The 26,176-nt window shown below is 38.9% G+C and overlaps 1 protein-coding gene across 2 annotated transcripts in view; it reads left to right on the forward strand.

The window, feature by feature from the left end:
- Positions 1-26,176, forward strand: part of CAT (catalase) — a 65,077-nt gene that overhangs the window by 35,704 nt on the left and 3,197 nt on the right. For both annotated transcript variants that reach the window (XM_020782822.3, XM_020782820.3), the window contains exons 2-11: positions 8,929-9,100; positions 10,961-11,071; positions 13,222-13,352; positions 14,189-14,293; positions 17,184-17,309; positions 18,160-18,351; positions 19,103-19,255; positions 21,911-22,049; positions 24,599-24,729; positions 25,578-25,685. In XM_020782822.3, coding sequence (XP_020638481.3) covers positions 8,929-9,100; positions 10,961-11,071; positions 13,222-13,352; positions 14,189-14,293; positions 17,184-17,309; positions 18,160-18,351; positions 19,103-19,255; positions 21,911-22,049; positions 24,599-24,729; positions 25,578-25,685 — 1,368 coding nt within the window. The remainder of the gene's footprint in view (positions 1-8,928; positions 9,101-10,960; positions 11,072-13,221; positions 13,353-14,188; positions 14,294-17,183; positions 17,310-18,159; positions 18,352-19,102; positions 19,256-21,910; positions 22,050-24,598; positions 24,730-25,577; positions 25,686-26,176) is intronic.

Here is a 26,176-nt window from a genome sequence, read left to right on the forward strand (position 1 = left end):
AGAATGAGCCAATAGAGATTAATTACAATTGCACAATCTTTTACCTCTAAGTAGGTAGAAATTATTTTCAACAAGAATATGTAGGCTGCATGACAAATCTAAATTGTGCTCCCTAAGATTAAGATGACATGATTTCCTACTACATTGTTATTTGGTGTAGTTTGGTAATATATACATTGCTATCAAACACTTAGTTTAGATTACGTATTTAGACTGACCTTGAAAATTTTGATTGCCGTTTACATAACTGAATTAAATCACTGAAACTGAGGTATGTCCATTCTGCTATGGAAGCTTCTTTACACAGTGAATTAATCTGGCGATAAAAGACAGTTGAATTTGTTTATGGGACTCTATGGCATTATGGAAAGCAAACTGCAGTGTATTAATGAAATGATTAAAGTCAGGGCTTGCCATTTTGATAATGGCTTCTCTCCTATCACGATGCTCTTAAGAACAGTTAGTGTAGGTCAACAGAAATAAACTAGTAGGAGTGTGGCATGAGTGAAAATACAGGTGTGGTGCAACCCTATTTTAGATGCACTGACTATATTTGACCTTGGATCAAGTCTCCCTGAGTTTGGCCAAATTAATGTTGGTAGCTTCGATGACACTGTCCAACCATCTAGTCTCCTCCAGCACCAAAATTCAAAAGCATCAATTCTTCAGTGGTCAGCCTTTTTTATGGTCCAGCTCTCACTTCCATACATCGCTACTGGAAAAACCATAGGTTTGACTATGCAGACCTTTGTCGGTAAGGTGATGTCTCTGCTTTTTAAGATGCTGTCGAGGTTTGTCATCACTTTCCTCCCAAGAAGCAGCCTTCTTTTAATTTTGTGGCTGCTGTCCCCATCTGCAGTGATAATGGAGCCCAAGAAAGCATAATCTGTCACTGCCTCCATATCTTCCCCTTCTATTTGCCAGGAGGTGATGGGACCAGTGGCCATGATCTTAGTTTTTTTTGATGTTGAGCTTCAGAGCATTTATGCCGCTCTCCTCTTTCACCCTCATTACGAGGTTCTTTAATTCCTCCTCACTTTCTGCCATCAGAGTGGTATCATATGCATATCTGAGACTGTTTAATCTACACAATTAAATAGCACAAAAGAAACTGTTAATACAACCTACAAATCTTTTTGTTTGAAACAGGAGCTGTCAGTGCTGAATACTTGCCAGATCTTTTCTATAGTGTAACATAGTGGCTAGATATATTTCTTGGCTACAAGAATCAGTTAAATGGAATAAAAACAATTTCAGGACAATTTAAAATAACGATTCAATGACTGTTCTATTCAAAGACAACAACAATCCCATCTTCTGATTGTTAGATTAAGGGCACAACAAACCTGTTCCTATGGATACATAAATTGCTCTCTAACTGAAATGAGAGGCAAGCTGTTGCAACCATTTCATTATTTTTAACGGTTGGGTTCTAACTGTATTCTTTGTACTGTAGTTTAAACAGATTAATTGTAACTGGAATACCTGTCCACTGTATTTCTAATGCATTTATCTGAAGGGAGGAAAATAGAATATAGTTCTTCTTGTGGTCTCTTTGAATCACACATATGGATACCTTCTGTGTGTGAGCGAACGTCTTTGGAACCTTCTAGAGCAGTGGTTCCCAACCTTGGACCCCCAAATGTTCTTGGACTGAAACTCCCAGAGTCTTTCACTACTAGCTGTGCTGGGCAGGATTTCTGAGAGATGTAGATCAAGAACATAGATTCCCAAGCATGGGAACAAATGTCCTAGAGCTTTTAAAAAGGATTAGTCCATGCCCTGTCCATTGTGCATGCTCCCCACCTTATAGCTAATCTTCAGTTTCCCTTTTTTCTGCTGCTGAGAGAGCAGCTTGGGAGCGTCTCTAGAGCCTTTTGAAAGTGTACCAGACTCTTTATGAGTTATCAAGGATCAAAAAAAGATTAATATGTTACATTGCAGAGATTGTCTAAATGGATAGCTAGTACTATTACCTTACCAATTAGCAAAAAAGTGCTGCCCACTTCTTTAAAAGGGCATTCCGGCTGGTGCAGTTGTTGCATCTACAGTACTTCTCAGAGGAATTAAACTGAGAGACATTTGCAAGGCAGCAAATTGGTTGCAGCCTTCAGCATTCATCAAACATCATAGGCTGGACATCAGGACAAAGCTTAATATTGCATTCAGCAAAGGGGAAATCTCTTCTGTATTGGTGTGACATCCCACCTGCTGGCAAGTGAACTTGTCGATCACCGTAAGTGTGATTCACAGAGACCATGACAAAAAAGGACAGATTTCTTACTTGTCACTATAGTTTTTAAAGTGATCATTTGTGAATAAACCACTCATCTTCCCTTCAGTCTGCCATGCAAGTGTTTTTTTTTTAATATCAGCAGCAGACTGGGAAACTGAGGATTTGCTAGAGTGGGCAGCAAGTGCAGTGGAGGGTGTGGACTAGAAAGTTCCAGGATGTTCACACATGCAGGAAAGGTGCCTGTATGTGTGCATTCAGGAAAGGAATGTGTCCTCTTAAGTCATTTCCATTCCCTCCCCCCAATGAATATGGCCATTCTTTATCTCTTTCTGTTTTATGAGATTGACTTATTTATTAAAACACCAACTCTGCCCAGTTAGCCTGAGAAATTGGCACTTGGTAAATACATGCAAGCCCACAGGAAGCTCTATGGGTAGAGATAGAGAAAGGAATTGGATTGATCAGTTATTGAAAAACTGCTGTTTACATGGGAGAGCTTCAGAATACATAAGGACAGTGTATACAGCTCCTTATCCTCAGCTTTTGGGGGAGAAGGTAATGCCAGATGGCTCCACTTTAGTCTGTTTGAGTTGCCATATTGTTTTCTCATACACTGCAATACATGTAACTTGGATAAAGTGGGCCTGAATAGATGATCAGATTTCTACATTTCTACATGCCAAGAGATATTTGAAGGAATTAGTTAGAAGAACTGGGCGTTTCCATGCTCTTAGATAAGTACTTTCCTAGGTAGCCAGATGTTAAGACACATTTGGAGGAGCTATTTAACACTGTGGGAAAGTGTAGTAACCGGTTATATCCCAGGACATGTGATGTGGGGACATGACAGGGATGTTCAAATCATGGAAAATGAATGGACCAACATGTTCAAAATTTTCCATTTAAGATGGTCAACAAGGTTTAAAGAATCTGACTGAAAATACTACAGAATGGTATTTGACATCATATTCCTCTACTTTGCCCCTCTTTTTGAAGCGGCTTGTTCCAGCACTTATGTAACAAATTTAAGCCATTTTGGAGGTAATGAAATAAGAATTATTACTGTGGGCAATCCATAATCAAATCTCCAGAGTCAGCATTATTATCACTCTATATTGGGGAGTAAGGCAGATCTACTCCATAAATCTTTAACAATATATCTGCTAGTGGCTGTGAGGGTAATTGATAAATTCTGGAGGGATCTCTGAGGGGTTTTGACCAAGGTTTAATAAAGCATTATAGGAAAAATTAACACAAACTTTGGGTAGCAGAAGGAATAAAACCTTCACATGCATTGATTGACTGAGACTGTTCTGGCAGCCTTAAAAAGGTTTTACGAGTAGAAATTATTATACGTATCAGTTGCCTGGATTTTAGCAAACATTTTTTGCCTTGTGTGCTATGTCAATATGTGAGTTGCATATTTGGTGTTATTACATTTGCTGTGATAGTTAAAGGGGGGAATTAATAATTACTTTGGTACAGTATTTAAATTGTTTATAAAGGTAAAGGTTCCCCTTGACAATTTTTGTCCAGTCGTGTTCGACTCTAGGGAGCAGTGCTCATCCCCGTTTCCAAGCCATAGAGCCAGCGTTTTGTCCAAAGACAATCTTCCATGGTCACATGGCTAGTGCGACTTAGACACGTAACACTGTTACCTTCCCACCGAGGTGGTCCCTATTGATCTACTTGCATTTGCATGCTTTCGAACCGCTAGGTTGGCGGGAGCTGGGACAAGCGACAGGAGCTCACTTCGTCGCGTGGATTCGATCTTACGACTGCTGGTCTTCTGACCCTGCAGCACAGGCTTCTGCAGTTTAGCCCACAGCGCCACCACGTGTATTTTTAGATACTTATAAATTGTTTATATAAGTATCTAAAAATAAAGAATTTTTTAAAAAAATTTAAAAATGCAAATGTCACCTAGTAACTTTCAGGAGTGACTAAAATTTGAAATGAAGTTTAGCACGCTACATGCTGGACCCCAATGAGACTCTTTCAAAGAGCTGTAAATTGCATACAACACTAGTAGAAATGTAAACTAGTGTAAATCATACTTAACTGTCAATATTTAGAAAAGGAAAAATGTTTGTTTAAATGTTACAGTTCAGTTAAAAATGATGTCTCTGCCCTGTGCTTGAGTTGACAGATTTAGAGGGAGTCTCTGTGAATACTCAAGGAGCTAAGAACTGTCAGTAGGCAATATAGAGATTTGGGCCAGCTATCCTCTTTCTCCATGCTTGATTGTCCCCTCACGTAGTCCTTTAAATAGGATTCTATCTGAAAAAGATCATTGTGCCGATGTCTGTTGTGGAGAGAAGTGCACACATAAACTGAATTTAGAATCTACAGTGGTGCCTTGAGTTACGAACTTAATCAGTTTTGGAAGATGGTCATAAGTCAAATTGGTTGTAACTCAAAGCACATTTCCCATAGGAATACATTGAAACAGATTAATCTGTTCAAAGCATTAGTTCCCATAGGAACTAATGCAAAAATAGTTAATCCGTCCACTAGGGGGAGACTTTTTTTAAACCTAAGATGACTTGAGTTTAAAAATCGGGCAGGAAAGGACGGAGGGAGGGAACAATGGGGAAAAGAGGAAAGAAAGAAGGTCATCACTGAGGTACACAGACCCCTCAGACAAAGGTTTGTGCTTTGAGGCACAAAAAGAGAGAGGATAGAGAGAGAGAGAGAGAGAGAGAGAAGACAGTTGGGGGAGGGGAAGAGTTTGGAGTCCAAAACACCTTTTAAACAAAACACATTTAAAAAACAAAACACCTCACCAGGTGATAGCACAGAAACATAACCCCCACCCACCCAGCCCAAACCCAGGAGCCACAGAATCAAGAAAACCTATTCCAGCAGGGACTAAAAAAAGCACAGAAACATAGCACCCCACACCCAGCCCAAACCCACGCTGCAAAACCCTACAATACTTACCCGGAACAGGCAGTTTTTAAAATTTTAAAAAGCAAAAGCAGTACCAGGCAGTCTGGAGCCTCTCTCCAAATGCACACTCTCTAACTTTTACTGTTTCTGTTTTGCACTCTGTGTAATGTATTGTAGTGTTTTTACTAATTAGAATTGTTTATTTATATTGTTACTGTATTTTATTGTTGTTAGCCACCTAGAGTGGTCCTCACCGACCAGATAGGCGGGGTATAAATTAAATAAATAAATAAATAAATAAATAAATAAATAAATAAATAAATAAATAAATAAATAAATAAATAAATAACTGCTGGGGCAAAGGAGCTACAGAGAAACAGCCTCTTCGCTACCAACGGTAAGCAGTTCAAATTTCCCCGCCTTTTTCACTGCCTTTTTTCTGGTCATAACTCAAAGCTCCGGTCGCACGTCAAAGCAAAATTTTGTGACCGAAGCTGGTCATAACTCAAATTGGGTGCAAGTCAGGACTCGTAAGTCGAGGCACCATCACATTCTGATCCACAATGTGGATCTGCCTGTGAAGGATTTTTCTGAGTAAACTTTCCTCATAGTGTAAATCAGATATGATAGGTAAAGAGCCAAACTTGATTTGTTGTTGAATGTATCATTGCAGGTATTTTTTAAAAAATCTACATAGCTCATTTGAAGATTGACCATTACTCTCTTTGAAGATGGTGTGTGCGTTGGGAGGAACTCCATCAGTGGCTTTACTGATATCCCCTTCTACAGTAGTGCCTCGCTTAACGATGATATACCGTTCCAGGAAAATGGCCGTTAAGTGAAAACATTGTAAAGCAAAAAAACAAAAACAAAAAAAAACAAAACAAAAACAATTGAAATGCATTGAAACCCATTCAGTGCGTTCCAGTGGGGTAAAAACTCACCGTCCAGCGAAGAACCTCCATACGGTGGCCATTTTCGCTGCCTGTATAGCGAGGAATCCATCCCTAAACACATTGGGGAGCCATTCTAATTACCCGGCGGCCATTTTGAAACCGCTGATTAGCTGTTAGAAAAACGTCATATTGTGAAGAATCGGCTCCCGAAGCAGGGAACCAATCATCGCAAAGCGGAATTCCCCCATTTAGACCATCGTTTTGTGATCGCAAAAAGATTGTCGTTAAGCGGATTCATCATAATGCGGGCCAGTCGTAAAGCGAGGCACCACTGTATCTCCCTTTCCCCACCTGTTCTTAAAAAATGAAAGCACTGCAAAAGTGCATGTTAATTGAAAATATGTTGCACCAATGGTATGTAGTTTGGCTCTGAGACTGCAGTGTTTGAATGATGGGTAAAGCAGATTGCTGCCTACCTGTCTTCATTGTGAATATTGCTGTTGTTGGATTTGGAGATACATCTCTGAAAAATCAACATATAGTGGCAGTATACTTTTCTATGAGTTCTAGAAATCACTTTTGACCCAGGAACCAGCTGTTTTTATACTTTCTACCATCTGTTTTATACAGTTGTAATAAGAATAGATGACCAAGGACTGAATCACAGGGATTTTAACAAATTATTTTATTTTTCAGTGTAACAAACAAAAATGGAATATTTGCTAAAACTCTTTTCTTAAGATAGAAAGCCGTATGTGTCCTTGTCTTTGCCCTGTCACCCTTCAAACAACTAGCAGCAAAACAGTGTCCAGTGTTTTCCTTTATTACATTCGATAAATGAATGTGTACATGTCATTTATTCTGTTTAATCGAAGGAAAAGTGTCAAAGACAGTGCTTTTCAAAAAACCCCAGGGTGCCCATGAATCAAAGGTATTTAGTAGTAGTCCCATGTTTTAAGAACTTAGATATACTTTTAACCATGCTCTGAACAGTTGAAAATTTAACTTTCCTGTTAATGAATTTGTAAATGTGCAAACAGCTTTTATCATATGACTGAATCTGTATAAGTGGTGCTATGAAGATAAACCCATACAATTAATCCCAAAGACTCATGTGCTCAATTGGGTGGAGTAATGAACACTTTGGGAGACACCGGAAAATCAATGAAGCAATATTGGTCTTAATTTAAACTCCAAAAATTGGTAGTATTTAGTTGAAAGATTGTGTCATGGTTTGTTTTCCTACTTAAATCTAAGTTCCAGTTGCATTAATTACTGCCTTTCAAAAGTGGTGCTGCTGCATTTTAGGATGTTGTGACTCTCTAGTACAGTAGTTGTAAATGCCAGCTTTGTACATTTTCTTAAAAAACACAAACTACACTTTTCTCTAGTTAGGTTTCTCAACTTTTCCCATTTGTGAATATTGATTTGAGACTTATTTACGCTAAGAACTGCTGGATAGCTCAGTGGTTTAGGTCTCTGGCTGTGAAGCCAGTGGTTAGCAGTTTAATTCCCCACTGTGCTTCCTTGACAGGGTGCCTCATGGTGCCTCCTTGACTTGATGATCTATAGGGTATCTCCAGCTGTGCAGCTCTAAGGATGTTATTATTTATTTATTTATTTAACTTATATGCCACCCACTCCATCCAAAGGTCTCTGGGTGGCTTACAACAATTAAAATACAATTAAAATATAATGAAAAGATAAAACAATTAAAATACAATTAAAATAATACAATTAAAAACAATTACAATTCAATTAAAATAATAAATTATTATTATTATTATTATTATTATTATTATTATTATTATTATTATTATTATTATTATTATTATTATTATTATTATTATTATTATTATTAGTATTAGTAGTAGTAGTAGTAGTAGTAGTAGTAGTAGTAGTAGTAGTAGTAGTAGTAGTAATGCTTTTCAGGACCATTCAGTCTTCATTGTTGTAGTAACATCTGGTAAAGGTGCTGTTATAAAATACAAAATCAAAGGAAAAGAAAAGTGTACTGCTCATATATCGCCCCATAGTATTTAAAGCTCTCTCTGGGTGGTTTATTGTTTAATCATGCAGGCTACATATTGCTCCCCCCAGCAAGCTGGGTACTCAGTTTACCAACTTTAGAAGGATAGAAGGTTGAGTCAACCGTGAGCTGGCTACCTGAACCCAGGAATGAATTTAGGTTGTGAGCAGAATCTTCACTGCAGTATGAATCTTCACTGCAGTAGTTGAACCACTGCGCCACGAGGCTCCTGAATCAGGGGATTGGAACTATTCCACATAAATTGATTAGTTTATTTTTAAAAATCTACATAAATATCTTATGTGAAGATTGACCATCACTCTTTTTGTACATGCTGTATGTGTTGAAAGGAAATCCATCACTGGCATTACTGATGTGGAATAGCAGGAAAAGAGGAAGACCAAATATGAGATGGGCTGACTCCCTAAAGAAAGGCACAGGCTTGAGTTTATAAGAGCTGAGCAGGATGGCTGAGGACAGGACATTTTGGAGCTCCCACATGCATAGGGTCACCATAATTCGGACTTGACAACACATAACAACAAAAGATGAATCTTCATGCTACTCTTTCCAGTTAATTGTGCTTTAAAATTAATTTAACAAGAATGTTTTTGAAATGCTATCCATCTTTCATACATTAGTTGATCTTTTAACAGTCAGATTGTTATTACATGTAAAGCTAATTCCCATATAATTCATCTTATGAAACAGTAGAGTCTGAAGTAGGAAGCAGTGTCTGTGTAGCTTGAGGAGCCTATTACCTCACATATCCGTCAGATTAATGTATGATTACTTTCATTAAGCCACTAAAAAGTAGAGATAATTATGTGTGCTTTTCACTGTTGTGACTTTCATTTTTTCCTCTTTGAATTTAGAAACCAGATACCTTGACCACAGGAGCAGGGATCCCAGTGGGAGACAAATTGAATCTCTTGACTGTGGGTCCACGAGGACCTCTCTTGGTTCAAGATGTGGTTTTCACTGATGAGATGGCGCACTTCGACCGAGAGAGGATTCCTGAAAGGGTTGTGCATGCTAAAGGAGCAGGTTAGTTTTTCAAGTTGTACGGTATTTTCCTGTATTCAATGTATAGCATTAAATATTTTCAGCTAATTACAAGCAGCATATAGTTTTGTGTACAGAAGATACAAGAAAACAAAATTTGTGGCATAGCTTCCACAGCTTGTAACATGTATTTGAGTTGGATCAGGTGGCACATTTTATGGCTTCATTCCCTTAGTGTTGTACCACTGCAGGACTATCATGGAATAATTTGTGAAATCCTTGTTATTTTAATATAACAAGCATTTTATTTTGCTACTGGCAGTGTAAACAAATTTTATTCTGCCATCCAGTTTTAATTGGCAGAGTTAATTTTGCTAATTCCTTTTTCTTGAAAAAATTAAAAGAAAAAATGAATGAAGATGTTTAAGAATCTTTCAGTTGTATTCTCAAAGGCTTTCACGGCTGGGATCTTATGGTTGTTGTGGGTTTTTCGGGCTCTTTGGCCGTGTTCTGAAGGTTGTTCTTCCTGCTTGGACAGAGTTCCTACTCCAGTCCTCTGAAGATGCCGGCCACAGAGACTGGCGAAACGTCAGGAAGAACAACCTTCAGAACACGGCCAAAGAACCCGAAAAACCCACAACAACCAATCTTTGAGTTATTTTTCTATATTATTTGTTTAATTTATTATGAATGTAAACATAACAATTTAGATAATCTTTCCGACCTAGTATTTTAATGTTTTGTATTTTTTTGTCAGGATTAAAAAAAAAAACAAGAAGAACCCAGATAACACCCCTTAGCATGTGGGAAAGAGATAGGTAATTTATTCATAGAAGTATATATGAGTTACACTTGCCAGGTTTCTGGAAAAGAAATACACACATTGGCTTCAAGTGAAGGAATTGCTCTATTATTTTAGTTTACCCAAGAATGTTTTGGACTTCTTGAAAAATGGCCTCTACATTGTCTGTCTGTCTGTCTGTCTGTCTGTCTATCTATCAATCATCTGCTGCCTTTCTTGTCATAGGGGACCCAAGGTAGCACACAACAGATAAAACATGTATCAAAATAGTCTTTTGAAAACAATGTTGTGTGGACACATCATCTCCATGCAGATGAGCATCATGGTTTATATCTGCATAGTTTCTTTGTAATGAGATGTATCTAGAGTTATATGTGTGGAAATCTATTTTTTCCAAAGGGCTTTTTTGCCTTTTCCTCATTGCACATTCTTGTGACCACTTGAAAGTTTTTTCATGCGCTTAGTTTTTGCTGATTCCCCTCTCACAGTTTGCAGTGCCACCTCCCAAACCTTTCCATTCAGGAGGTGCAAGGATTACATATTGAATCTTGAATTCCCTTCCACTAGCATTCAAACATTGGTGTTCAGACTATTGGGCGTTCCTTCCAGCAGAAGTGAACATGATTTTGTAGATATTTTGCAGCCTCTGGTAATTTGTTCCAGAATAAATATTTACTCCTCTCAAACTGGCCTACTCCCAGTACCATATATGACATTGTTATCAAATAACCTTTAACCTTTAGACCAGAGGTCCCCGACCCCCAGTCCATGACCCGGCAGCAGTCTGCGGCCTATCCAGGGCCGGGCCACAGACACAGATCTTCTACCACCCTGCGAGACCTCCCCGTGAGCACTGTCGTGCACATGCGTGCGAGCACGTTCCGCCCTCTGCAAGTGCACCGTGCACATGCACACAAGCTTATTCCACCCCTGCGAGTGCATTGTGCGTGCAAGCGCCCCCATGAGCACGGCATGCGTGCAAGCGAGCTCCACCCCCCTGCGGGCACACCACACACTCCCAACTGGTCCGTGGTTGGGAAAAGGTTGGGGACCACTGCTTTAGACTGTTTCTATAAAAAATTAACCATTTTATTTTTCAGGGGCTTTTGGCTATTTTGAAGTGACTCATGACATCACCAAGTATTGCAAAGCAAAAATATTTGAGCACATTGGCAAAAGAACCCCAATGGCCATTCGATTTTCTACTGTTGGTAAGGCCTTTACACACTTTGTGCATTTTCCTTTTTATTTGTTTTGTATATGAAGCATTTGGTGATTGTTTCTATTCTCAAAGTTAGTAGTCTTTGTGATAGTGGTGTAGACAACTATGCAGTATTGTGTTTCTGCTCAATTACTTCTGAAATAGTTTAAACGGCAAGAGATGAATAACTTTATTACGGTCAAAGACCATACAAGACCAGAACAATATAAAATAAATACTTACAATTGCAGTTTCAGAAAACTAAACAGAGTTATACATTCTTCCATTAAAAACATGACAAATCAACTCCTTCTTTCAAATTCATAACATCATAATCAGCTAAGCTGACTATATCTTTAAAATAAGTGAAACCTCAGCAAGTGTTATGTTATAAAAGCATTATATTGTCCATCTTAGATCGCAGCCTGAATATCTGATCGTGAATAACTATTGCTGCAGCACAGAATTTTGCCACTTGTAATATAAGGAGTATTTTCAGAGAGGAGCAACTGTACATAATCTCCTGGGAGATTTTACAGATAATAGGAAGTAAAAGCTCCATATGTAAATCCCGATAGCAAGTACAAATAGAACATGCCCAACTGTTTTGACTTTGTCACTATTAGAAGGGCAGATACAATCTGATGGAGGCAAACCTTGAAATCTTCCTTCCAGAAGCTTAGAATGTAATACATTAAGTCTGGCTAGTGTAAAAGCCCTTCTGGCTTTAGATGAGATAGTACTGGCTAAATACAAGGGGGTGATAAAAGCAGATTTCTTAAGAAAGTTAGATTTCCCCAGCTGGCCAAGATGGTCCTGTAATTCTATATCCCAGACTCTTAACTTCACCGCCTTGATGGCGTCTGTAAGACCCATTGCTATAAGTGTAATGGGAGAAAAGCCAGTTTTCAATATCTCTTCAGTTATACACTTCTTCCAGTCAGATTGAAAAGTATCTAGTAGCATCAGTGGGGCCAAGCCTTCCAATGAAAAAATACGTTTTAGCCAGTACTTTACCATAAGGACTTTGGTCCGCACTTTAATGGATACTAATGTGACCTCTAAGCGAAAAGCCACATTGGAAGTACAAGGTGGAGCTCCCAGGATGACTCTTGTAAATTTGGTCTGAACAATCTCCAAAGGTCGTAAGTTAGTGTACGTGAACAATTGAGAGCCATAAAGCATTTGTGAAATAATACTGGCCTTAAAAACTTGTATCGCCGACAAAAGATGTTTACACCCACTGTATGAAGAAATCTAGTTAGTGCCATGGTATTTTTCTGGCACTCATTCTGGCACTTACATGTGTAAGCCAGGATCCTGATGAATGGAAGACTATGTCAAGATATTTGTAGCATGATACTTGCTCTATAGGGTGTCCATTTAGATACCATTTATGCTTTATTCTCCTTCTACTAACAACCATTATCTTGGTTTTGGCATAGTTAATTATTAGTTGTTCTTTATTGCAGTAGGAGGAGAAGGTTCTCAAAAGTCTTCTAAAGCCTACACACGTTCTTGACAATAAAATGGCACCATTAGCATAAAGTAGTATCGAAATTGGGTGAGAGGCAAGCTTAGGTTGATGAAAGTTGGGGTTACTCAAGTTTCCAATTAAGGCATTGATAATAGAAATTAAACAAAGTGGGGGCTAGTATGTATCCTTGTCTGACTCTGTTAAGCACAGGGATTTAGTTGGATAAGATCCCATATGAGTTGCATAGAACCCGCAAGTATGTACTGTATTTTCATGAATTCGCCAAATCAACAGGAGAAGCTGTTATCAGTACTTGGGGTCTTGAATTTAGACTATAGGATTTCTCTTAAAATGACAAGAGAGTGGAAGAGATTGAGAGAGATGATTGATAATCCAAACTTAATTTCAATGTAAGTATTATTTAGACAGGAATCTGTAAGTGAAGTCTAAAAAGTCAATCTTACTGAATATTCTTTCCATAACCTTGTTCTCACTGTAATTAAATAAGGCTTGTTGTATACTTGAAAGTTTCCTTTTAAATTTGCAGCATAAAAACAGATCTGTGCCTCCAGAGCATAGATGCCTTTCAAAAGGAGTAAAATTACACAACGGTTTATTTTGTATATATGTTGGGAATGTTTGCAGTTTTCACAATCTTACGTTGGTAAACTTGCATCTTTCAGCGGGAGAAGCAGGTTCAGCTGACACAGTACGTGACCCTCGAGGCTTTGCAATGAAGTTCTATACAGAGGATGGCAACTGGGACCTTGTGGGGAACAACACTCCCATTTTCTTTATTAGAGATGCAATGCTGGTAGGTTGGATCTTCAGGTTTTCATTTTTCTGAGTAAAAGGAGTCCATGAGTGGTGAAGAAAAAGGCCAACAAACATGAAATACAGACTAACTGGCTTTGTTCTTTATTTAAGACTAAATTATGAAATGAAATTCCAGTATCTATGCTGGAAAATATAACATCAAGTGCCTCCTGTTTTTGCATCATAACTGTTATTTTTGTCCAGGTGTTTCCTGTTTTTTGGGTTTAATGAAGAGATTGCTTTTAGGCATTTCATCCCGGTTCAATTGTTCTATAAATGTGAATCTTAAATCCATGGTACTTAAATAGAACTTTTTTGTGGCTTCATATTTTGGTTGTTTCCCACTTACACTGATTTTGAATATAGCAACTGAAGACTTTTATTTGTAGTTGGGCTCAAATATATGACTGTATTCCTTTCATAATTTATTCCTAGCCTGTTAAGGACCTAAGAAGTTAACACTGAACATTGTGTGCAGAGAAAATGTCATGAAAGCTACTTTAGGTCAAATATAGTTTAATATACCAGAGTGCCGTATCATCTCGCAAAGTTGGCAAAACTAGCAGTAACTAGGCAGCTACAAACTTGCGCTCTTCAGTGCTTTCGTGATGATTATGCAGAAACATTCATTTGTTATTTAAATTAGTTTTCTGCTTTCAAGATTGATACTTCTATAATTGGCAGAGTAGATTTTAAAATGTTGATTCATGGGTTTTGAATTGCAGGTACATATTAAAGTCAATTCTGTGTAAATACAAAATGATGTGTACTAGACCTAATTTTAATATAAGAACTCATTAATTTAATTATTTATTTGTGTTCTGTTTTTATTAGTTTCCATCCTTTATCCATAGCCAAAAGAGGAACCCGCAGACTCACCTGAAAGATCCAGACATGGTGTGGGACTTCTGGAGTCTCCGCCCCGAGTCTCTGCACCAGGTACGGTCTACCCTATTTTAAGTCTCTGGAGCCTTTTTCTTTTCTTTTCTTTGCATGATGAATCACCCTTCCTCTTTAATCTACCTGTGCTTCTTCAGGGAGCTTAGGATAAAAAGAAGAGACTCAAAACTTTGAGTAAAAAAGACCAGTTTTCTTCTTCTTTGAGATCTACTCTTCTCTTTCACTCCTGTTTTAACTTGGAGAAAGACAGCAGAAATGGAGTGAAAGCATTTTTTTTCCTATTTGCATGGCATGCTCTTAAAATTGTGATCACAAGATAAGTCTTGTGATTTAAGTTCACAACTTAGCTCCGTTTGATTACTAGAATTCTTGTAAAAATGATAGACTGCCGCCTGGATGTTGACCTCATTCAGTAATGTTCTTAGGCAAGTGTGCATACTCATGATTGCTGTTCTGAGACCCTGAATATTCATTCTTGTTCTGCCAATTCAAAGCACATCAATTGTGCATTGTTTCCTTTTTCTAGGAGCTTATAGTGCAGAAGAAACTTCACCCCACACATTCCTGCTCTACTTCTTTCAGTTTTAAAAAAGGATAAATTCCTGGGGCAGAGAGATGGAAAATGGTGCCCAGGTTTGCTTGCAGACTCTGGGTTTGTATTAAGATATTGCAAGTAAAATCATGAGTCCTGCACATACATAAAGCTCAGCACAGTGCTGCCAAATGTGAAGAACACAATCTAACACTTTTTTCCTGGCAAAGGTTGTCTTTTGTGTTTGTTTCTGCTTTGCTTTTAGGAAATCTTTTTACGGAATTGAAAAGCAAAGGGAAAAACTTCATATAACTGGTAAAAGCAGTAGAAATGCAACATAACATAAAACTATAGCTTTCTTTATTGAGTCATTCTGTCTCATGTTATGTCTGCCTCTTTCCTTGTTGCCTTCAACTTTTCCTGTCTTTTCTAGTGAGTCTTTTTGTGGGTATCTCTGAACTGTGGTAGCCTCTGTTCAGTCATTTTCACTTTTAGTAAGACCAGAGGATTGATTTCATCTCCTGTCCACTTATGGAGACCATAAAGCTCTTCATCAGCACTATGTTTTGAATGAATACTTTTTTCCTTATCATCTTTCTTCAGTGTTCATCTTCCACATCTGCATATAGTAATCAGAAGTACTATGCATATGGATGGTCTTGGTCTTCAGTGACACAGCTGCTCTTCCCAGTCTCAGTCTTCTGATTACTTGCTTGTAGTCTCCATTTTGGTTGATGATTGGACCAGTGTATAAAGGATCTTTAAACATTTCTGTATCTTTTTTGTGAACTGTAAAGTTATGCAGTTCCTCTGTTGTCATTTTTGTCATAATGCTCAGCTGTAATCATGCTTTGGCACTTTTTTCTTTCACTTTCAGCAGAAATCCTTTCAAGTCACTGTTGCTTTCTGCTGCTAACATGGTATTGTCTGCATGTTGTAAAAAACAGAAGCTTCTTCCATTAAGTTTCATTCCTCCATTGTCTCTGTCTAATCCAGCTTTTTGTATGATATGTTGTGTGTATAGGACACAGATACAGGTAGATAAAATACACTCTTGTCTTGAGATGTGTACCAGTTGGAAACCATTCAGTTCCTTCAAATTTTATTTTAACAATCACTTTCTGACCCATATACATGTTGTACATTAGTGCAATCAAATGTACTGTCACACATACTTCTTTTAGAATGATCCATAGCTTTTCATGATTCACATAGTCAAAGGATTTACTGTAGTCTATAAAACAGACAAATTTTCTTCTGAAATTCTTATGCACATACACTCCAGTACTACTTAGTGTATGTACACTTAGAATTACAGTAATTCTTGCCAGGGTATCTTAAAGTACTAAAAAAATGGTTTGCCAGCCCTTTCTTTTAGTCACTCTCTGGGATTGTACAGTTTGCCCAAAGCTACATAAATTGGCTCTTCTAGGAGACATATGGAGAACTCCCAATCCCTGGTTTTAAGCCATATTCTCCAGCTCACTCAAGTAGCCAGCATATAGGTGGAATAAGATATTTAATGTGCCTTCCTTTCTGAATCCTTCATGAGTATCTGGCATTTATAATTCATATATGATAAAAGTCTCTGTGGCAAAATCTTAAGCGTAACTCTGATTGCATAGAAGTTATGCAGTGGCACTGTAGTTATTGAAATGTTTGATACCTCCTTTCTTTAGGATTGGAATGTATATTGAACTTTTCCAAACTGTGGTTAATGCTTAGTTTTCCCTTAGTTTTCCATATTTGTTGGCATATTTATGTTAGGTCTTTGACACATCCAGTCAAACAGCTGTACTGATATTTCATTAACTTCTACTAATTCATTTCTTCTGATTGCTCTGAGAGCAACTCTCACTTCATTTTCTAGAAAACAAGAATACCCTTTGCCTCTCCCAGTTTTTTGTTGACTCTGCCCACCACAAAGATGAAACTTCTAATCACTCTTTTCCTCCTGCTTTTGGAATACGCTTTGGACATAGTAGGATCCTGGCCTGAATTTCATAATGTGTTGTTATTTGTGCAGTTGGTTGTTTCACAGCCTAATGGCCGCAAACAAATGGCTTCATGGGAACATGTTCCATTTTATCACATATGCAAACTTGTAACAAGAATTCTTAAGAAAGCAGAAAGGCATTCTTACCTAGTTCATAGCTACCCTGTCCTTTCAGAGGAATTATGTTGAAATCAGGTATTGCACTGTTGCCACAGAATGAAGCATTATGTGGATATGGTGCTAAGAAAAAATATGGTTGAAACTTACTTTTGATTGTGCAAGAAAAGTAATAGTTATCATGTGCATGAATAGCTAGTTTTAGTTTCTTGAGATGTCATGGAAGATGATTTTAAATAAAAGATTTTAATAAAGTTTTATTTTTGTTGTTGCTTTGTGTTTAGGTATCATTTCTTTTCAGTGATCGTGGGATTCCAGATGGACACCGTCATATGAATGGTTATGGATCACATACTTTCAAGCTGGTGAATGCTAGTGGAAAAGCAGTGTACTGCAAATTTCATGCAAAGGTAAACTTACAATTTTTTCTGTTCTGGCTTCTCTTTTAAAAACTCAGTGCTTTTTAGCTAGGATTAATGATTGGTTAATATCATAGGTTACCTGAAAACTTTATATAACCATGGATTAAACTTTGTCCTGAAAGTTAAAGGTTGAGCCAGAAATGATCCTGGTTTTGGCACAACAGTTCTTAAACTAATTTGGAATGTGCTTGTGTGAATGACTTGAAGATACGCTGTGTAGAGTCCCTCTAGTTTCAGCATTGGTTAAAACAACTAACTTACACCTCTCAAAACAGTTTTTATTATTTAATTTGCTGTAGTAATGTTGTCCTTTGGAAGCTGTATGCTCTGTTACTGGAGTACTATGCCACTGCTTCTGCAGCTACAGTGGCAATTTACTTAAATTTGGAAAACAGCATTGTACAATTAAATGAACTTAATAAAAATATGTTTTTTGTGAATTTAATTACCGGGCCAGGAAATTTTTTTTAATCAATTTCTTTTAAAAACCTTCTTGCATAGAGCAGTATACATGCCCTATATAACATTGCTTATATCACCATCACCCTATTATGTGGAATTAAATACTGCTGTATGAATACTGTATTAGAGACAGCTGGAATCTAGCCTTAAAGATGAAATGTGATGCCTGTGCTTCTCTAATTCTCTGCATACAGGCTACTGCAATATTATATGCTCTGTCTTGCTTTAGATCTTTAAATTAAAAGAAGTCTAATTTTGCCAACAGACTTCAGTGATGCAGAGCATAGATTAAGAGTTCCATATTTCTTCCTTTAGTAGGTCTTAGAATTTTTACATTAATAATTGGATACCAACAGATTAATTTCAATATCTGCAGACAGATCAAGGAATCAAAAACCTACCTGTTGAAGAAGCAGCAAGAATAGCTTCTGAGGACCCTGACTATGGTCTGCGTGATCTTTATAATGCTATTGCAGCTGGAAACTATCCATCTTGGACTTTCTATATTCAGGTTATGACATTTGAACAAGCTGAGAAATTTCAGTTCAATCCTTTTGATTTAACTAAGGTAAGTATATTTTGCATACCTTTCTGGTGTATATTACCATATTTTCCATATATAAAATGCTACTTTTTCCTAAAATTGTTAGACTGAAAATTGAGGGTCATCTTATACACGGAAATAAGCTGAGGATAGAACAAAACGGCCCTTGCCTCTGCAAACAAGCTTCCTTCAGTCACAAGGCTTAGCTGCCTCCAATCAGGAGACTTATGTAACTGCCGTCAGCTGATGCTGAACAAACCAATTGCAACAGTGCTCAGATGCAACAGGGACTCCTAATGTGCAAGTGTTCTAAGCTCAGCAGCTGAATAAAGTTAAAGTGTGATGCATAATATGACAGTACTGGTACATAAATGTTACCAAGCAAAGCGTGCTGCTTATATACTGCCCCATAGCACTTCAAGCATTCCCTGGGTGGTTTACAAGTTATTTATGCAGGCTACACATTGCCCCCCCCCCCAGCAAGCTGGGTACTCATTTTACCGACCTCGGAAGGGTAGAAGGCTGAGTCAACCTTGAGCCGGCTACCTGGGATTGAACCCCAGGTCGTGAGCCTTAAAAATGTGTTCAGTTTTATGTTTAAAATATTGACTTCTTAATTTTGGGTTAGAAAAGTGGGATGGTGTCTTATACATGGGGGCGTCTTATACACAGAAGACTATGGTACAACACATTGTAGGTATGTTTGCCCAAGAAGTTTGAAAATACTGATTTAAAATACGTACAGCTGCAATAATATATCTGTTATGTATTCTAGGTTTGGCCTCACAAAAATTATCCTCTCATTCCTGTGGGAAAAATTGTCCTAAACAGGAATCCTGTCAACTATTTTGCTGATGTTGAGCAAATGGCCTTTGACCCAAGCAACATGCCCCCCGGGATTGAACCTAGCCCCGATAAAATGTTACAGGTAATCAATATTGGTCTTTAATACAAATAACATTTTCCTCTTAAGAAAGAAAGCTTTCTTTTGTTTGTAAGCTTTACTTGATGGTGTACAGCAATGTGATTAGTTAATATGATATATAGAACTACTGGATAACTCAGTGGTTTAGGCATCTGGCTGTGGAGTCAGAAGTTGGGAGTTCATTTCCCCACTGTGCCTTCTTAACAGGGGCTTAACTCAGTGATCCATAAGGTCCCTTCCAACTCTGCAATCCTAAGCTTGCTGTTGTTGTTGCAGTGGTGCCTCGACTTACGACCGTTCCTACTGACGACCATTTCGAGTTACGACCAGCTCCTGCTGCAAAATTTTGCTTCAACTTGCGGCCTGAGCTTTCAGTTACGATAAAAAAAAGGCAGGGGGAAAGGGCGGGAAATTCAAATTACTAACCATTGGTGGCGAAGAGGCTGCTTCTTTATAGCTCTTTCACCCCAACGGTTAGAGTGAGTGCGATCGGAGGAGGCTTCGCACTGCCTGGTAAGGTAAGGTGCTGCTTTTTGCTTTTTAAAAACTGTTCAGGGTGGGTTTCAGCTGGGGGGTTATGTTTCTGTATAGACTGAAAAACAGGGTCACTGTACTCTGTTTTGGTTAGATATCACCTGGAGGACTACTGTATGTCCTGTTCTGTGTATATCAGTTTGAAAAGTAAACAGTATCCCCAAGCTGGAATGTGTCCAAAGGGTGATGATTAAGGTAGTAAAAGATCTGGAAACTCAATCTTGTGAGGAACAGATTAGAGAGTTGGGTATATTTAGCCAGGAGCACTTTGTTATTTAGTCGTTAAGTCGTGTCCAACTCTTCATGACCCCATGGACCAGAACACGCCAGGCCCTCCTGTCTTCGACTGCCTCCCAGGGTTTGGTCAAACTGATGGTAGCTTTGATGACCCTGTCAAACCATCTCGTCCTCTTCCGTCCCCTTCTCCTCTTGCCTTCATATTTTCCCAACATCAGGGTCTTTTCCAGGGAGTCTTCTCATGAGATGGCCAAAGTACTGGAGCCTCAGCTTCAGGATCTGTCCTTCCAGTGAGCACTTCAGAATGGATAGGTTTGTTCTCCTTGCAGTCCAGGGGACTTTCAAGAGTCTCCTCCAGCACCACAATTCAAAAGCAACCTTTGGTGGTCAGCCTTCTTTATGATCCAGCTTTCACTTCCATACATCTCTACTGGAAAAACCATAGCTTTGACTATGCAGACCTTTGTCGGCAAGGTGATGTCTCTGCTTTTTAAGATGCTGTCTAGGTTTGTCATCATTTTCCTCCCAAGAAGCAGGTGTCTTTTAATTTTGTGGCTGCTATAATCATCTGCAGTGATAATGGAGCCCAAGAAAGTAAAATCTGTCACTGCCTCCATATCTTCCCCTTCTATTTGTCAGGAGGTGAAGGGACCAGTGGCCATGATCTTTGTTTTTTTGATGTTGAGCTTCAGACCATTTTTGCACTCTCCTCTTTCACCCTCATCAAGAGGTTCTTTAATTCATCCTCACTTTCTGCCATCAGAGTAGTATCGTCAGCATATCTGAGATTATTGATATTTCTTCCTGCAATCTTAATTCTGGCTTGGGATTCCTCCAGTCCTGCCTTTCGCAAGATGTATTCTGCATATAAGTTAAATAAGCAGGGAGACAATATACAGCCTTGTTGTACTCCTTTCCCAATTTTGAACCAATCAGTTGTCCCTTATCCAGTTCTAACTGTTGCTTCCCGTCCCACATACAGATTTCTCTGGAGATAGATAAGGTTGTCAGGCACTCCTGTTTCTTTAAGAACTTGCCATAGTTTGCTGTGGTCAACACAGTCAAAGGCTTTTGCATAGTCAATAAAGCAGAAGTAGATGTTTTTCTGGAACTCTCTGGCTTTCTCCATAATCCAGCGCATGTTAGCATTTTGGTCTCTAGTTCCTCTGCCCCTTCGAAATCCAGATTGTACTTCTGGGAGTTCTCGGTCCACATAATGCTGAAGCCTGCCTTGGAGGATTTTGAGCATAACCTTGCTAGCATGTGAAATAAGTGCAATTGTTTTACTACCTCTTAGAGCCAGAGCATTAAGAGGTGGTAAAACAGGCATCTTTAAACATCTCAAAACCTGTCATAGGGAATATTGAGCAAGATTTTTTTTCTTCTGCTACTCCAGAGTTTAGGATCCAAAGTGGTTTCATGTTACAAAAGAGAGATTCTGAATAGATGTCAGAGATATGAGTAATTTTCTGATAGGTGTTCGCAAAATGCATCAGAAGGTGGTGGATTCTCCTTTGTTAGAAGTTTTTAGACAGAGGTCTCATCTGTCAAGGATGTTTTAGCTGTGCAGTAATAGGGATTTGCACAAGACAATCCTCAGGGTTAGTTCCACCACTACAGTTCTATTATTCTCTGATTCCATGATCACTTGATTGACTACACTGGTTTCTATTGTGTGAAACAGAGTATTGGATGTAGGTGTTTTATCTAGTGCAGGTAATGAGACTTTTTGTGAAGCTTCAGCTTTCCCCTCAATAGGTTATGAAAGAACCAAGCTTTGAGAATGGATGCTTAATCTGTGATTTGTAGATAGCTTTGAACACTCTGCTAGTAGTGGAAACAAAGGTTACCCATTCTTATTCTTGTTCCTCTAATATATTATTCCAGGGTCGTCTTTTTTCTTATCCTGATACTCATAGACACCGTCTGGGTCCCAACTATCTTCAGATTCCTGTGAATTGTCCATACCGAGCTCGAATTGCCAACTACCAGAGAGATGGGTTTATGTGTGTGTCTGACAACCAAGGTAATTATGAAGTCTCTTGGAAGTACTTTTTGGTGTGGGGAGGGAAGAGTGCACCAATTGCAGGAGGATTTTTTTTTTCACTTGCAACTCAGATTTTATTACTTTAAAATTTTGATATACAGTGGTGCCCCGTATAGCGAGGTTAATCCGTTCCGGATTAACCTTCGCTATGCGAAAACATCGCTGTACGGGCAAGGAAAGCCTATTGGAACGCATTAAACTTAGTTTAATGCGTTCCAATAAGCGTCCAAACTTACCCCTCCAGCGATGTTTTCGCGTCCGGCGGCCATTTTGGAGCCACCGATCAGCTGATCGGTGGCTCCAAAATGGCCGCCGGATGACCCGAAATGGCCCCCTATCAGTGTTTTCGCGCCCTCCCCTTGCTTACCGAGGTCGCGAAAACGCTGCGGGGGGGGGGCATTTCGGGCCATCCGCGGCCATTTTGGAGCTGCCGATCAGCTGTTCGGTGGCTCCAAAATGGCCGCCGGATGCCCCAATCGTCGCAAAGCGAGTGCGGCGATTGGGGCAGATCCGTATAGCGATCCCCAAAAAGGGATCGCTATACGGATTCTTCGTTAAACGGTGCGCTCGTTAAGCGAGGCACCACTGTATTTCTTCATGTTGTTGTGTCAACTGTATGAACATAGATTCCCCCCTTTCTTTTAAAGCAGAATTGGAGATAGTTGATGTGTAGTTAAATTTCATTACCATCTTTAATTAATTTGATGGCATGTAACAATAATGTTTATAGTGAAACAAAGAAATAGTACATGGGCCCTTAATGTGCCATAAATAGTCATAGTGACGTCAGTTGTTTGGAGAGAAAATTTAACTGGAAAAAAATACCAAACCTTGTTTGTCTGTGTATGTGCATGTGTGTGCGCGGGGGTGGGGGAATGAACACCAAACACCTGAAATCATGCCAGTTTAACTCTACAGCTTTAGAAAAATTTTGTGAACTAAAATGTGGCTCCAAATCAAGAGATCATAAAATGAAAGTAGTTGATCTTTCTTGAACATTCTGTTAGATTGTAGTTAGGTAAATAGGAGCCGTAAGGATATAGTGAAAAGAAATACTAATAAACAGATTAATTAATGTTTCTTGATATGAAACAGCTTCAGCAGTAACAGGAATCAAGCTCCTAATTGGCTGTCATGTCTAGGACTGAAACCAGGTAACGATAATAATAAAACCTGGACTGAGAGAATTTTGTTCCACCTTTCCTTGGGGAATGATGATTTCAGTAAACTATAGGCATACATTTATAAATATAAATAGTTTACAGTGGGGTACAGTCAAACTATTTCAGATTTCCTTTCTTATCATGAGCCCTGTGGCGCAGTGTTTAAATTGCTGTACTTCAGCCAAAACTGTGTTCATGACCTGGGGTTCAATCCCAGGTAACCAGCTCCAGGTTGACTCAGCTTTCTATCCTTCCGAGGTCGGTAAAATGAGTACCCAGCTTGCTGGGGGGGGGGGGGAGGGGGCAATGTGTAGCCTGCATAAATAACTTGTAAACTGCCCAGAGAATGCTTGAAGCACTATGGGGTGGTATATAAGCAGCACGCTTTGCTTTTATCATCATTATGGGCATCCTTTTTTTGTTTTTTGTGTTTTGCTGTTTATTTGGACTCCCAGAATTTGCCGAGCAACCCCCAGGTATAATTCTGGTGATTCCAGCCCGTCAAAACACACATGAAATTTGCTTTCCTGAAGCAAGGCCGACCAGTGTGGCCCCATGCCCTTATCTGCCCTTGCTTCTTCTTGTTAATATTTTAAAAGAGGAAGCTGCTGTGGTGGTTCTTGGGAGTCATATTTCTTCATGATTGTCTCTGTGAATCACACATTGGGTCCTCTTCATGCTTGTGCAATAAACTTCAGAAACCTCTAGAGCAGTGGTTTCTAATCTTTTTCGAGTCATGACCCCCTTTTATAATAGTCAAGAAACCTGCATCCCCCCATGCTTGCATAAAAAGTCAGGAGGATTGCTAGAAGGGCGCATGCTTGCTAGGGAGAGAAGGTGGAGCTTTTGGTGTCACTAAACTCTAGAGCAGGCTTGTCCAACCTTGGCCCTCCAGATGTTCTTGAACTTCAACTCCCAGAAATCCTTGCCAGCAGAGGTGGTGCTGAAGGCTTCTGGGAGTTGAAGTCCAAGAACATCTGGAGGGCCAAGGTTGGACAAGCCTGCTCTAGAGGTTTCCAAGGATTATCAGGCAAGCATGACAAGAAGCCAATGTGTGAATCGTGGTTGATCACTTTGAAAATACAATTACAGGTAAGTAACTTGCCCTTCTTTGGAAAGTGCCCACTGTAGAGCCTAGTGTGGGGGGCTACAGCTCCCAAGAAGGACTAGAGCAACAGGAAGGCTGCAGAGATCACGCTGACCTCCAGGTGAGCAAATGTCAATGTTTGTGGGTGGATGTTTTATGAGCTGGAATTCTGCTTGGGGATTAAGAAAAACTGAACAAAACAACATAACTCTAATAAATTATTTTATCCTCCTACCCACTCCTAATCAAACATTGTAATGTATTCTAATTATTTGTAGGTGGTGCCCCAAATTATTATCCAAACAGTTTTACTGGCCCAGAGGACCAACCCATTTTGAAGGAGAGTCGTATAAATATTTCAGGTGATGTTCAGCGCTTCAATAGCGGAAATGAGGATAATGTGTCTCAGGTGAGTAGAGCAGAAACAGCCAGTGATCTTATTTTGAAAAGGAGATACACATGTGAAGTTTTATATTGGTGAATTGAACATGAGTTATATGCCATAGCTGCCAAATATGTGCCCTGAAAGCAGACTGAAAATAGTTTTTTTATATATTTTTATGTCCTGCAATAACTAAGACTTCTTTTGGCCATTTTTGCACTGCCCTTTTCTCATCACGTCTAGCCATGTGAGGACTGTAAACACATTCGATTGTCCCCTGGACAATGACAGAAAGTGGACTATGACTTAAATGTTGGCTAACCTTTCCACTCCAGAAGCATTGTTAGATTGCTTCTGAATCTCTCAGAGAAAGCTCTAGTATTATGGTGTGGTATAGAAGTTGAAACGACAACAACAAGAATAGATGTTCTTTAAAGATGTTGCTTATAACTAGTTGCTTCCTGTCTTTAACAAAAAGAGTTATGGGCAACTCTAGTCCCACTGCATTTTTTTAATGAAAAATCACATCTGGAGATACCATTTACATAAGTACAAGCACATGTTTTAATAGCCTCTTGTTCAAGTTTGGGGCCTTACTGAAAATAGTGGCACTATGTAGGCATGCACTTTAAACTCCTTTACATTGATTTTTTTGGGGCCATTGTTGCAAAACAATTGGGACTTTCCAGATTCTAAACCAGCGACCCAGGTCCTGTGATGAGTCTAATGACCATTCCTTTCATTGCCATTTTTATAATAATGGGTTAGGGTAGCACAGTTGTAGTTTTTATTCTGATTTTAACATATTTCAGACTGCAAATCAGCATAGATAGAACAGTAATGGGACAAATGTTCCTCTTCAACATTATTTAAAGGTGCGAGATTTCTATACCAAAGTCCTGACAAAGGAAGAGCGTGAGAGGCTGTGTGAGAACATTGCCAGCCATCTGAAAGATGCTCAGCTTTTCATTCAGAAGAAAGCTGTAAGTAGTAAATTGCTACATTCACTGACATATGGTCTATGACTTATATGTATGACAATTCCTATGATTATTTTAGAAGAACATTCTAAATCCTATTTAGATGCATGAAAATATAAAATGGAAATGGTTAAGAACATGCAGGTAAACAAAAGCTAAAAGTACAGTGGTGCCCTGCTTGACAACGATAATGTGTTCCAGGCAAATCGCTCTTAAGCGAAATCGTCATCAAGTGAAAAAAAAAACCCATAGAAATACATTGAAAACCGGTCAATGCGTTCCAATGGGGGAAATACTTGCTCGTCCAGCAAAGATCCTCCATAGGGGAAGCCATTTTGCATCGCTGTTTTCTGGAAATAGGTCCAGTAAACAGTGGGGAGCCATTTTGAAAACCTGACAATCAGCTGCTTTTAATCATCGTAATGCGAAAAACCGGTTCCTGAAGCAGGGAACTGATCATCCTAAAACGGAAAAAACCCATTGAATCATCGTTT

Source organism: Pogona vitticeps, chromosome 1 (assembly GCF_051106095.1).
Source record: "Pogona vitticeps strain Pit_001003342236 chromosome 1, PviZW2.1, whole genome shotgun sequence".
Taxonomy (NCBI): domain Eukaryota; kingdom Metazoa; phylum Chordata; class Lepidosauria; order Squamata; family Agamidae; genus Pogona; species Pogona vitticeps.